This window comes from Phalangium opilio, unplaced genomic scaffold, assembly GCF_054372755.1.
Source record: "Phalangium opilio isolate 3A_F unplaced genomic scaffold, DU_Popi_V2 ptg000079l_1, whole genome shotgun sequence".
Lineage (NCBI taxonomy): Eukaryota > Metazoa > Arthropoda > Arachnida > Opiliones > Phalangiidae > Phalangium > Phalangium opilio.
Window position 1 is genome coordinate 7,264,421 of NW_028324187.1, and position 12,887 is coordinate 7,277,307.

General features: G+C 41.2%; 1 protein-coding gene across 1 annotated transcript; it reads left to right on the plus strand.

The window, feature by feature from the left end:
• Window positions 1-6,720: 6,720 nt before the first annotated feature.
• Window positions 6,721-12,288, plus strand: LOC149654590 (uncharacterized). Its single transcript, XM_089845279.1, has one exon. It carries the CDS (start codon window positions 6,721-6,723, stop codon window positions 12,286-12,288), a length of 5,568 nt encoding a protein of 1,855 aa, XP_089701405.1.
• Window positions 12,289-12,887: the final 599 nt, after the last annotated feature.

The window sequence follows — 12,887 nt, forward strand, 5'->3', positions numbered from 1 at the left end:
ATCCAACGCTGGGCTTTACTCTTGTCCGCTTTTAATTACGAAATTAAATTCAGAAAAGGTTCAGCTAACCAAAACGCCGACGCTTTGAGTCGATTGCCGTTGCCTTGCTCTTCAACCACCACACCGGTTCCCACCGAGTATGTTTTACTTTTGCAAGAGCAAGATGCTAGTCCTATCACGAGCATACGCATCGAACAGGAAACCTTAAAGGACGCCACACTGTCTGCGGTGTTGGCGTATATGCGTCAGGGTTGGCCCACCCACAAACTACAAGAAGACATGGAGGTTTACAGAAAAAGACACATGGAACTATCAACTTTTGAGAACATCCTATTTATGGGGAATAGACTAGTAATACCGAAGTCATGTCAGGCCAAATTACTGGAAGAATTGCACAGTACTCACCAGGGCATTGTGCAAATGAAGTCGTTGGCTAGATCGCGGATATGGTGGCCTTCCATCGATCACGATATTACGGAACTGGCTAGCCTTTGCCATACTTGTCAGGAACATTCGTCCATGCCAGCCCAACAGTTTCAAGATTGGATCGCGCCCAAAGGCCCTTGGCAACGGGTACATGCCGATTTTGCGGGGCCCATAGAAGGTAAATACATTCTCCTTCTAGTAGACGCCTACTCGAAATGGATCGAATTAGCGGTCACGCGATCAACCTCTTCCGATGCGGTCATACAATGCCTAAGAGAAAATATTGCTAGGTATGGCATTATGCCGACACTAGTAACGGATAATGGACCGGGGTTTGCAAGCAAAGAATTTAAAGAATTTGTAACTGTGAATGGCATCAAGCACTTATTCTCTGCGCCCTATCACCCCCAAAGTAATGGTCAAGCGGAACGTTCCGTGAGAACAATTAAAACCAGTTTAAAGAAACTCACAGGGGGTTCATCAGAAGAAATTAACATGATGAATAACGGACTAAACAATTTCAAAACAGGAAGTTTGGAACTACGCCTAAACCGAATCCTCATCAATTATAGGCGCACACCGTTAAAATCGGGTAAATCTCCAGCGGAATTGATGCTGGGAAGAAGCATCATGACACGATTAGACTTATGTCGCCCAAATCACAGTCCCCTTCGCTTCGACGCTCCACGCGATCAAAATCATCTCATTCCAAGGTCGAATGAAGACACTGAAGCTACACAAGAAACTACAGAAACTAAAGAGCATAAATTCGCTCTTAACGACCTTGTTTATTTGAGGAACTATGGAAAAGGTTCCAAATGGCGCCAGGGAACCATCACCAAACATGTGGGGAAGATGATGTATGAGATCGATACGGCTTATGGAACTACGAAAAGACATCAGAACCAACTTCGCTCACGCTCGCAACCTCCAATACCTATGGACCCTAACAATGATTCTTATCAAGAACATCTTAACGAAACCTTTACCGACGTGTTCGAATGGATGCCTAAAACTACAAACATCGCAACGAGTTCAAGAATTCCGCAGGCCCCACTACAGACCACGGGAAACGTTCAACATCGCCGAGCTTCGTTACCCGACCTATTATTATTATTATTGTTGATGAGGAGGGTACGCGCCCTAGCACCGATGCCAAAGGCATATTGTGCATCCTCGTAATCAGGCCTTGAATAGGCCTGTAGCTGCAGCGTAGCGAAGAATTCGCTCCACCGTGAGAGAGGAGACCCTCGAGGGTTCCAGGGTGTGTGAATCAAAATATTCTAATCTAAGCGAGGCGAAGTAGTCGCACTCGCAAAGTACGTGGGCGGATGTTTCTTCCATCTCCTGACACGACCTACAGAGAGGGTCGTCGGCAAAACCCATCAGATGGAGGTGCCTATTAAGCCGGCAATGCCCGGTCAAAAGACCGGTGGCCAGCCTAATATCCCATCTGCCGAGCGAAATTAGGTCCCTAGCACGAGACCTGCAGGGACCATCGACAAACAACTTTGTCTGTCTCTGGCCCTCCATGCTGTGCCAGAGCTGATTTTGTATGACAGTCAACCTGTCATGCAGACACCGTTTGACGTGCCGACCTAACACCACAACCAGTGGTATCTCAAGCTCAACCTAGCACCCTACGCCCAAAACGGAACATTAAACCACCTGCGCGCTATAGAAACTAAGATATACCACTAAGTATTATTAATAAAATTGTAGTAAAGTCTTTAAAGAGAAGGTATTGTAGAGTAATAGATGGCGCCACCTCCACAGTTTGTAACTCTATAAGTAACCTAGAGATAGTAGGGAGAGTGGAGAGAAAATGTTAATAGATCATTCAGGAGTTGGGGCCTGAGGTAGAAGGTCGAATCTTTAAGAGTAACCCAAAATCTTTGTAACCGTAATTATTAACCCTTTTTACATTAAAAACTAAACTGTTTATTTGACCTCCTTATTTCACAATAACGTACAAATACAACAAAAGCAAACTTGATTAAACTTACAATTTTTTCAAGGAAACCTATTAAGTTAGTTACAACGTTAATTTAAAATTTCCATTTTGGATTTATATAACCATTCCACAATTGAAATTTTTATTTTCTTAACATTTGAGATTTTAACAGGGATTTTTGACATGCATAATGTTTAACAAGGGATGGTGGAATAAAGTATAAATGGATAAAGGGGTCTGGGAGTCTTCGACTGCCTGTTCTTAGCTTAGCTTAGCTTTAGAGTGGTTTAGAGTGGCTAGAGTGGTTTAGAGTGGTTTAGAGTGGCTAGTGTGGCTTAGAGTGGCTTAGAGTGGTTTAGAATGGCTTAGAGTGGTTTAGAGTGGCTTAGAGTGGTTTAGAATGGTTTAGAATGGCTTAGAGTGGCTTAGAGTGTTTTAGAGTGGCTAGAGTGGTTTAGAGTGGCTTAGAGTGGCTTAGAGTGGTTTAGAGTGGTTTAGAGTGGCTTACAATGGCTAGAGTGGCTAGAGTGGCTAGAGTGGCTTAGAGTGGTTTAGAAGGGTTTAGAGTGGTTTAGAGTCGTTTAGCTTCGTTTAGCTTCGTTTAGAGTCGTTTAGCTTCGTTTAGAGTCGTTAAGAGTCGTTTAGCTTCGTTTAGCTTCGTTTAGAGTCGTTTAGCTTCGATTAGAGTCGTTTAGAGTCGTTTAGCTTCGTTTAGCTTCGTTTAGAGTCGTTTAGCTTCGTTTAGAGTCGTTTAGCTTCGTTTAGAGTCGTTAAGAGTCGTTTAGCTTCGTTTAGCTTCGTTTAGAGTCGTTTAGCTTCGATTAGAGTCGTTTAGAGTCGTTTAGCTTCGTTTAGAGTCGTTTAGCTTCGTTTAGCTTCGTTTAGAGTCGTTTAGCTTCGTTTAGAGTCGTTTAGAGTCGTTTAGCTTCGTTTAGCTTCGTTTAGCTTCGTTTAGAGTCGTTTAGAGTCGTTTTGCTTCGTTTAGCTTCGTTTAGCTTCGTTTAGCTTCGTTTAGCTTCGTTTAGAGTCGTTTAGCTTCGTTTAGCTTCGTTTAGCTTCGTTTAGAGTCGTTTAGCTTCGTTTAGCTTCGTTTAGCTTCGTTTAGCTTCGCTTAGCTTCGTTTAGAGTCGTTTAGCTTCGTTTAGCTACGTTTAGCTTCGTTTAGCTTCGTTTAGAGTCGTTTAGCTTCGTTTAGCTACGTTTAGCTTCGTTTAGCTTCTTTTAGCTTCGTTTAGCTTCGTTTAGCTTCGTTTAGAGTCGTTTAGCTTCGTTTAGAGTCGTTTAGAGTCGTTTAGCTTCGTTTAGCTTCGTTTAGAGTCGTTTAGCTTCGATTAGAGTCGTTTAGAGTCGTTTAGCTTCGTTTAGAGTCGTTTAGAGTCGTTTAGCTTCGTTTAGCTTCGTTTAGAGTCGTTTAGCTTCGTTTAGAGTCGTTTAGAGTCGTTTAGCTTCGTTTAGCTTCGTTTAGAGTCGTTTAGCTTCGTTTAGCTTCGTTTAGCTTCGTTTAGCTTCGCTTAGCTTCGTTTAGAGTCGTTTAGCTTCGTTTAGCATCGTTTAGAGTCGTTTAGCTTCGTTTAGCTTCGTTTAGCTTCGTTTAGCTTCGTTTAGCCACGTTTAGCTTCGTTTAGCTTCGTTTAGAGTCGTTTAGCTTCGTTTAGCTTCGTTTAGCTACGTTTAGCTTCGCTTAGCTTCGTTTAGCTTCGTTTAGCCTCGTTTAGCTTCGTTTAGCTTCGTTTAGAGTCGTTTAGCTTCGTTTAGCTTCGTTTAGAGTCGTTTAGCTTCGTTTAGCTTCGTTTAGAGTCGTTTAGCTTCGTTTAGCTTCGTTTAGCTTCGATTAGCTTCGTTTAGCCTCGTTTAGCTTCGTTTAGCTTCGTTTAGCTTCGTTAAGCTTCTTTTAGCTTCGTTTAGCTTCGTTTAGCTTCGTTTAGAGTCGTTTAGCTTCGTTTAGAGTCGTTTAGCTTCGTTTAGCTTCGTTTAGAGTCGTTTAGCTTCGTTTAGCTACGTTTAGCTTCGCTTAGCTTCGTTTAGCTTCGTTTAGAGTCGTTTAGAGTCGTTTAGAGTCGTTTTGCTTCGTTTAGCTTCGTTTAGCTTCGTTTAGCTTCGTTTAGACATAAGTAACATAATAAACATAAGTATGACTCTTCCTGTTGTAATAATGCAAATTTCAAAATGAAACCTATAATCAACACTGACACTCTCACTTACATCAGGCCAGGACTTGCAACCCCGTCGAGTACTTCATGCTGGTCTTTGGCGAATGACGTAGTTCTTCAATATTAGCCAATCACAATAAACCTTCTCCTTGAACGTATTTGTGTCGGAAATAGCTCGTCTGCTATTTATTGTACAAGCTCGCGGGGTCGCGGTGTTTGTATGTTTCACTTTGAAAGTCGGATATTTCAGCACCAAAAATGATAAGCCTTTTGAAGTCTAAATATTCGGTAACTAAACCTACCCAGTGCAATTTTCAACTTCGTAATGTGGTCGCGCTAAAATCGGTAAAAAGTCAAGACAAATCAACTATATAACCAAGGCTTAGGACCGTCGACTCAAATTTCAATGGCGTCTCTTTAAAACTCTGAACCGGATTTTCAATATGAGGCGGAAGTCGCTTCATTTTCCACCGCTAGGGGTCTCTGTGCTGGGCGCGAACTTCTGATGACGTAAAAGGTCCGAAAATAGGTTTATAGTTAGTTTTGGCTAATTGTCATACTTATGGTTATTATGTTACTTATGGTTTAGAGTCGTTTAGCTTCGTTTAGCTTCGTTTAGAGTCGTTTAGCTTTGTTTAGCTTCGTTTAGCTTCGTTTAGCTTCGTTTAGCTTCGTTTAGCCTCGTTTAGCTTCGTTTTGCTTCGTTTAGCTTCTTTTAGCTTCGTTTAGCTTCGTTTAGCTTCGCTTAGCTTCGTTTAGAGTCGTTTAGCTTCGTTTAGCCTCGTTTAGCTTCGTTTAGCTTCGTTTAGCTTCTTTTAGCTTCGTTTAGCTTCGTTTAGCTTCGTTTAGAGTCGTTTAGCTTCGTTTAGAGTCGTTTAGCTTCGTTTAGCTTCGTTTAGCTTCGCTTAGCTTCGTTTAGAGTCGTTTAGCTTCGTTTAGCTTCGTTTAGCTTCGTTTAGCCTCGTTTAGCTTCGTTTAGCTTCGTTTAGAGTCGTTTAGCTTCGTTTAGCTTCGTTTAGCCTCGTTTAGCTTCGTTTAGCTTCGTTTAGAGTCGTTTAGAGTCTTTTAGAGTCGTTTAGAGTCGTTTAGCTTCGTTTAGCTTCGTTTAGCTTCGTTTAGAGTCGCTTAGCTTCGTTTAGCTTCGTTTAGCTTCGTTTAGAGTCGTTTAGCTTCGTTTAGCTTCGTTTAGAGTCGTTTAGCTTCGTTTAGCTTCGTTTAGCTTCGTTTAGCTTCGCTTAGCTTCGTTTAGAGTCGTTTAGCTTCGTTTAGCTTCGTTTAGAGTCGTTTAGAGTCGTTTAGCTTCGTTTAGCTTCGTTTAGCTTCGTTTAGCTTCGCTTAGCTTCGTTTAGCTTCGTTTAGCTTCGCTTAGCTTCGTTTAGCTTCGTTTAGAGTCGTTTAGCTTCGTTTAGCTTCGTTTAGAGTCGTTTAGCTTCGTTTAGAGTCGTTTAGCTTCGTTTAGCTTCGTTTAACTTCGTTTAGAGTCGTTTAGCTTCTGTTAAAACATTTTTATATATTCTTTAAAATTTAGTGATGTGTTATATGTACTTGTATTTTCAATATGCTTAATGTGTTCGCCTCGCATGGAACAGTTTAGGCCACCTATGGTGTACTTCGGTCACTGCTCTTGGCCTTTCTCTTGTCAAGGCCAGGAGCAGATAGAAAGTTTGATTTGGAGAGGAGATAAGGGAACGGGGGTTCCTACACGTGTTGGTCCCCTTCCCAACAAAAGAAAAGGGCCTTTTATGGTAAAAAAGGAACGAGTAAAAATCAGTGTCTTTTCTAAGAAACTCCCGCGAAAGTAAGACGTATGAAAAGTCCATGCGAAGCGAATATAACTTTTACTACTATCGAGAATTCAAAAAATAAAGATTTGTTGTTTTTTATGGTTACCAAGTCTACTTAATTTGTATAGAACTACTAATTCCAACGCGACAAAAGAATTATCTTCCGTTTACAAAATCGTTCCTTAAATTAGTCAAATTTAAATAATAACGCGACGGGTGTTTCAGTCCGCCCGAAAAATCAAGCTCTCCCAAAGCGACTGCATATTAATTCTATCATTAATAACATTTCGCCACATTTTTTGGTGCCGAAACCCGGGAACGTATGCGGTTGATGTGTTTATACTAATGAATATTGCGAGTGATTATAATCGAAACTATACGAGTTGAGTACAAATAATCAAGAATCATGTTTGGAGAAGACAACCCGGATGAATATCGTGATGCGCCGGAGCGACCTGGCAACCAAGATGGTGCGATAAGTAACATTTTAAGTAATCAATATCGAGATGATGGTGACGCGAACTTGAAACTTTCGAAGTTAATTCGGAGAAGAGGAGCCTTTAAGTCGCTTATTACGAGATATTTAAAATCAATGGAAGAAGAATGTAACGCTTCTCAGCCGCGAGCAAAGGTAATAAAAGACTTTTTAATTCAATTAAAACCAAGAGAAGAAGCTCTTCAAAGTATCAACTTAGAAATCGAAGAGTTAATAATAGATTCCGAGAGATATGAAAGGGAATTTACTAGCACGCAAGATTACCTTTCAAACATTATCAGAATCAAGGATTTAGCAAATCAAGTGCTAAATGGCGAACGCGAGCCCGAAGTAAATATTTCGCTCAGTCGAGCATCTGCAAATACAGGGATAGCCGAGTTAGAAGAGCGTCGGGCAGCCAACTTACAAATTAGAGAACAATTTATGCGAGAAAATGGAAGTCATAACAGTCAAACTAGATTCAATAGAGAAGATGAAGACCTTTCTGGTACCGTCCGAAGTAACAGTAGAAGAGTAGGCGTGCGATTGCCAAAAATAGAGATTCGTAAATTTAATGGAGAATTCACTGATTGGACCCGATTTTGGAGCCAATTTGAATCAAATATCCATACAAATGATGCTGCTGACGTGACGGATAAATTTTCTTACTTGACGTCCTTACTGGAAGGACCAGCCCTAAACGAAATAAAGGGATACACGGCCTCTCCACAAAATTATCAATTAGCCATTCAAACGTTGCATGAAAGGTTTGGCCGTAGCGACATCGTTGCGAAATCTCATTTAAAAGCCTTAAAGAATCAGGCTCCTATTCATAAAGCGAGCGATGTTGTAGCTTTAAGAAAACTCTACAATAACTGCGAAGTACAATTGAGATGCCTTTACGAGCTTGGACAGAAGAAAGAACTAAATGCTGGACTTTTGGGAACAGAGATACTCGATTTGCTACCTAAAGAAATATCATTAGCCTTTTATCGTACTAATCAAGGTTCAGCTTTAGTCAAAATAGATGATCTGATGGCGTTTCTAAAGGTCGAGATCACCTGCAGGGAGCAGGCTTACGCAGATTCGAAAAACGAGATGGAATCAAAATCAGCGAATATTAAAGAGCATCAACAGAATACAAAACGCGAACTAGGACGCGAACGTAATTGGGCCCCTAATAAACCTAAATTTGCCAGTGCTGCAGCATTAACTACAACTGTACAGGATCGAAAATGCATTCTTTGCGAAGAGACTGGGCACAACCCAATCAACTGCATTAAAATAAGCGTGAATGAAAGAAGAGAAATGGCAGCCAAAAAGAGATGTTGTTTCATTTGTCTTAAACAAAACCATTTAGCGTCGGACTGTTACCTGAGAAGTAGAAAATGCAAATATTGCAATAAAGAACATCATCCAGCACTTTGTAACACGAATATTAAACATAAACCAGAAAAAAGGAGAGAGGACACTGAGCCAAAAAGCACGGAGAGTAGAGAAACACAAGTATCAGCAGCTGTGCAAACTGAAACGGTTGGAGTGGTCTTACTGAATACGGCTAAAGCGATCTTATCTAGCGAAGATGGTAGTCAAAGAACAGGAGTTAGAATTTTGTTAGACGAAGGAAGCCAAGGCTCCTTCATTCGAAAAGCTATTTCGCGACAACTCAAGCTACCAGTCATAAGGGAAGAATCGTATAGCGTGCATCCTTTCGGGGGTGGAACTCCCATTCAGGCGACAAGAAGGAGAGTCAAAGTAGAACTGCGAAATAAAAGAGACCCTACCAAACGAATAAGTGTTGAAGCGGCCGAGACCCCTGATATTTGTGGGGGTGAATTCAAACTGGCGAGCGAAGAAATCATTGAAAAAATGAAAGGAAAGGGGCTTCCTTGGGCTGACTCCCCCTTTGGGGAAGGAGAACCTGAAAGAACTCAAGTAGATCTGTTAATAGGCTCTGATTATCTATGGGCAGTTACTACGGGAAAAACTGAAAAAATAAGCGAAACATTAACCGCGAAGGAAACCACCTTTGACTGGACTGTGGCAGGTCCAACGCAGGTGGATTCTAATAACTCAATAGTAGGAGCAATATCCGTATCAAGTTTGGTCGTAGAAAACGAAGATGAAATGATATCACGCGAACTGCGAAGATTTTTTGACCTAGAAGCGATGGGAATTACTGACACGGATGCAGTATGCTCTGACAATAGTGAACTTCTAGAATTATTTGAGAAAAATATCAAATTCCAAGAAGGGCGATATGAGATTTCTTTCCCGTGGAAAAAGAATAAGGAGCAATTAAGCGACAACTATCCAGTAGCGTTAAAACGTACGCGTAACTTGATCACACAACTCAAGAAAGATCCAAAACTCCTTCACGAATATAATGAAGTTATTAAAGAGCAAGTCGAACAGGGTATCGCCGAATTGGTCACCCCTTCAATCAAAAGTGTCGATCTAGAAAAAATTGAAGATGAATTCATACCAATCTTCTACTTGCCTCATCGCGCTGTCATTAGAAAGAATCACGACACAACAAAGCTAAGAGTAGTACAGGATGCATCTTCCCATGAAGTCGGAAAACTCTCACTAAATGAATGCCTCGAAACAGGCCCTAATTTAAATCCAGAATTATTAGACGTCTTAATTCGGTTTCGAGAAGGAGCTATCGCCTTCATCGGTGATGTGGAGAAAGCGTTTCTCCAAATTTCAATCAATGAGAATGACCGTGACGTGTTGAGATTTTTATGGCCAGATATTTACAACATTGATTCTGCGACAAGTCTTCAAGTTTATCGGATGACTCGATTACCATTTGGAGTGACAGCGAGTCCCTTCGTACTGGCCGAAATTCTAAGATATCACGCACGAAAATACTCTGAAGAGAAACCAAGAATATGGGAGCTCGTTGATAAATCATTCTATGTAGATGATTTAGCTGCAAGCACAAGCACAGTAGAAGACGCGTATTATCTCACCACAGAAGCTGCTTTTATCTTGAAAGAGGCAGGAATGAACCTCAGGAAGTTTAAGAGTAACTCTCGCGAGCTTAGAAAATTATGGAACCTTCCTGAAGCTCCAAGTTCCAACACTAAAGTATTGGGGTTATACTGGGATGAAAATCGAGACGTTTTGGTGTATGACTGCGATTCCTTAGTAAATGGATTATCCGGGAAATCAAATACAAAGCGTTGGATTTTAAAAATTGTCGCTCGCATATTTGACCCTTTAGGATTTCTCTCACCTTTTACAATCCGAGCGAAGTTCATCTTACAACTGCTATGGGTGAAGGGAACAAAATGGGACAGCGAACTAGACGAAGAAGTATCCTCCTTATTTGAGAACTGGTGCGATGAGATAAAAGATATAAAGAAAGTCGAAATTCCAAGATTCTACTTTGGAGCGATGTTTGGGATAGAGAACAGTAATATAACTTTACACTGTTTTGTAGACGCTAGCAAAAAAGCCTTTGCAGCCTGCGTATATTTGAGATTCGAAAATGAACAAGGAGAAATCAGCACGTCTCTAGTTATAGCAAAAACTCGCGTAGCTCCCATCAAGAAATTAAAACTCCCAAGGTTGGAGCTAATGGCAGCAGTACTAGGAGCAAGATTGGTCAATTATTTGCTAAAAACACTCAAGATTAAAATATCTAGCACGCATTTGTGGTCTGACTCGACCATCGCTTTGTATTGGATAAAGGGTTCCGCGTCTAAATGGAAACCATTTGTATCAAATAGAGTGAGCGAAATTCAGACACTAACCGATCCAAGAGCATGGAAACACGTGAAAGGCACAGAAAACCCTGCCGATCTCCCAACTAGAGGGAAGAAAGTTAATGACTTAATAACAAGCTCACTCTGGTGGAGTGGACCAAAATGGCTCCGTGAAAACCGCGAAAAACAAGATGAAAATTTAAAAACAGAGGGAATAATAAATTCTGAAGAGGTCCAAGAAGAATTACTGGTCAGCGAACGCGAAGGCCTTGCCGTTGCAGCAGTCCAACTGCAAAAAGAGCCATTTTTGGATCTCGATAGATTCAGTAACTTAGAGAAGGCAAACAGAATAACCGCCCATTGGCTCAGATACATGAGAAATTTAAGAAATCCAAATAAAAAGGTTACTGGAGAATTATCAGCCGAAGAACTGATTGTAGCTGAGTGCTACTGGGCAAGAAAGGCTCAAGAAAAAGCATTCCAACAAGAAATAAGCGCACTAAGGAAGGGCGAAAAATTGCCTTCAGATTCGAAGATTTTAACCTTGGAACCATTCTTAGATCAAGAGGGTCTGTTATGTGTAGGGGGACGAATAAATGAAGCGAAAATGACGTATAGAGAACGTCATCCCTGGATTCTACCCTCTGATCATCGATTCTCGGAGCTACTCGCGCTACACCTCCATGAGAGACTTCTACATGGAGGGGTAAATGATACGCTTATTGAACTTAGAGAAAAATATTGGCTTCTGAGGGGTCGACAAGTCGTAAAGAAGGCCATTAGCCACTGCTACGTATGCAGAAGATTTAAAGTAAAACCTGCAAATATGACCATGGCCCCTTTACCTGCGAGTCGTGTGGCACCTGCACCACCCTTTGAGGTGTGTGGACTAGACTTTGCTGGCCCTTTATATACGCGAAAACAAGAAAAATGCTATATAGCTTTATTTACATGCGGCGTTACGCGAAGCATTCATCTCGAATTAGTGTCTGATATGACAACGGATAAGTTTTTGTTAGCTTTGCGACGGTTTATAGCGCGACGCGGAATGGTGCGAAAAATAATCTCGGATAATGCGAAAACTTTTAAAAAGGCGGAAGCCGATCTCAAAGAAATTCGAAGATGTCTGAAAGCTCCCGAAGTACAAAAACACGCCGCTAAATTTCAAATTTCGTGGGTATTTATCGCCGACCGGGCGCCCTGGTGGGGCGGGTTTTATGAACGTTTAGTGAGGAGCGTGAAGACTGTCCTGAAAAAAGTTCTCGGTCAAGCACGTCTATCGCACGAAGAGCTTGAAACAATCTTAACCGAAGTTGAAGCCGTAATTAATTCGCGACCGATTACCTTTACATATAATGACGTTGGCGAACCGCGACCTTTAACTCCCGCCCATTTTTTAATCGGTGATCGATTAACAGCAATTCCCGCGCGTAAATTTCCAGTTGAAGAAAATCCTAACGCGACACGCGAAATATTAACCAAAAGGCTTAAATATCGAGAAATTCTAATTGAAAGGTTTTGGAATCGATGGCTAACCGATTATCTCATGGAACTAAGATCGGCGCATCATCGACCACATAGTAAACCAACCCCAGAGCTGAAAGTAGATGACGTGGTTTTAGTTAGCGAACCTAAAATACCTCGCCAAAATTGGAAGATGGCAATAGTCCAAAATACACACGTTGGCCGAGACGGAAAAATAAGGTCTTGCCATCTTAGGTTGTCAAATGGTTCGGAAATAAGAAGACCCATTCAACTCCTCTACCCCTTGGAACTTTCGTAAAACAAAATAATATGGTTGAACTTGCGTTCAAGGGGGGGGAGTAATGTTAAAACATTTTTATATATTCTTTAAAATTTAGTGATGTGTTATATGTACTTGTATTTTCAATATGCTTAATGTGTTCGCCTCGCATGGAACAGTTTAGGCCACATATGGTGTACTTCGGTCACTGCTCTTGGCCTTTCTCTTGTCAAGGCCAGGAGCAGATAGAAAGTTTGATTTGGAGAGGAGATAAGGGAACGGGGGTTCCTACACGTGTTGGTCCCCTTCCCAACAAAAGAAAAGGGCCTTTTATGGTAAAAAAGGAACGAGTAAAAATCAGTGTCTTTTCTAAGAAACTCCCGCGAAAGTAAGACGTATGAAAAGTCCATGCGAAGCGAATATAACTTTTACTACTATCGAGAATTCAAAAAATAAAGATTTGTTGTTTTTTATGGTTACCAAGTCTACTTAATTTGTATAGAACTACTAATTCCAACGCGACAAAAGAATTATCTTCCGTTTACAAAATCGTTCCTTAAATTAGTCAAATTTAAATAATAACGCGACGGGTGTTTCAGTCCGCCCGAAAAATCAAGCTCTCCCAAAGCGACTGCATA

Excerpts from the sequence above, each read along its gene's own strand:
- LOC149654590 (XM_089845279.1), top strand. The coding sequence starts at position 6,721 with ATGTTTGGAGAAGACAACCCGGATGAATATCGTGATGCGCCGGAGCGA.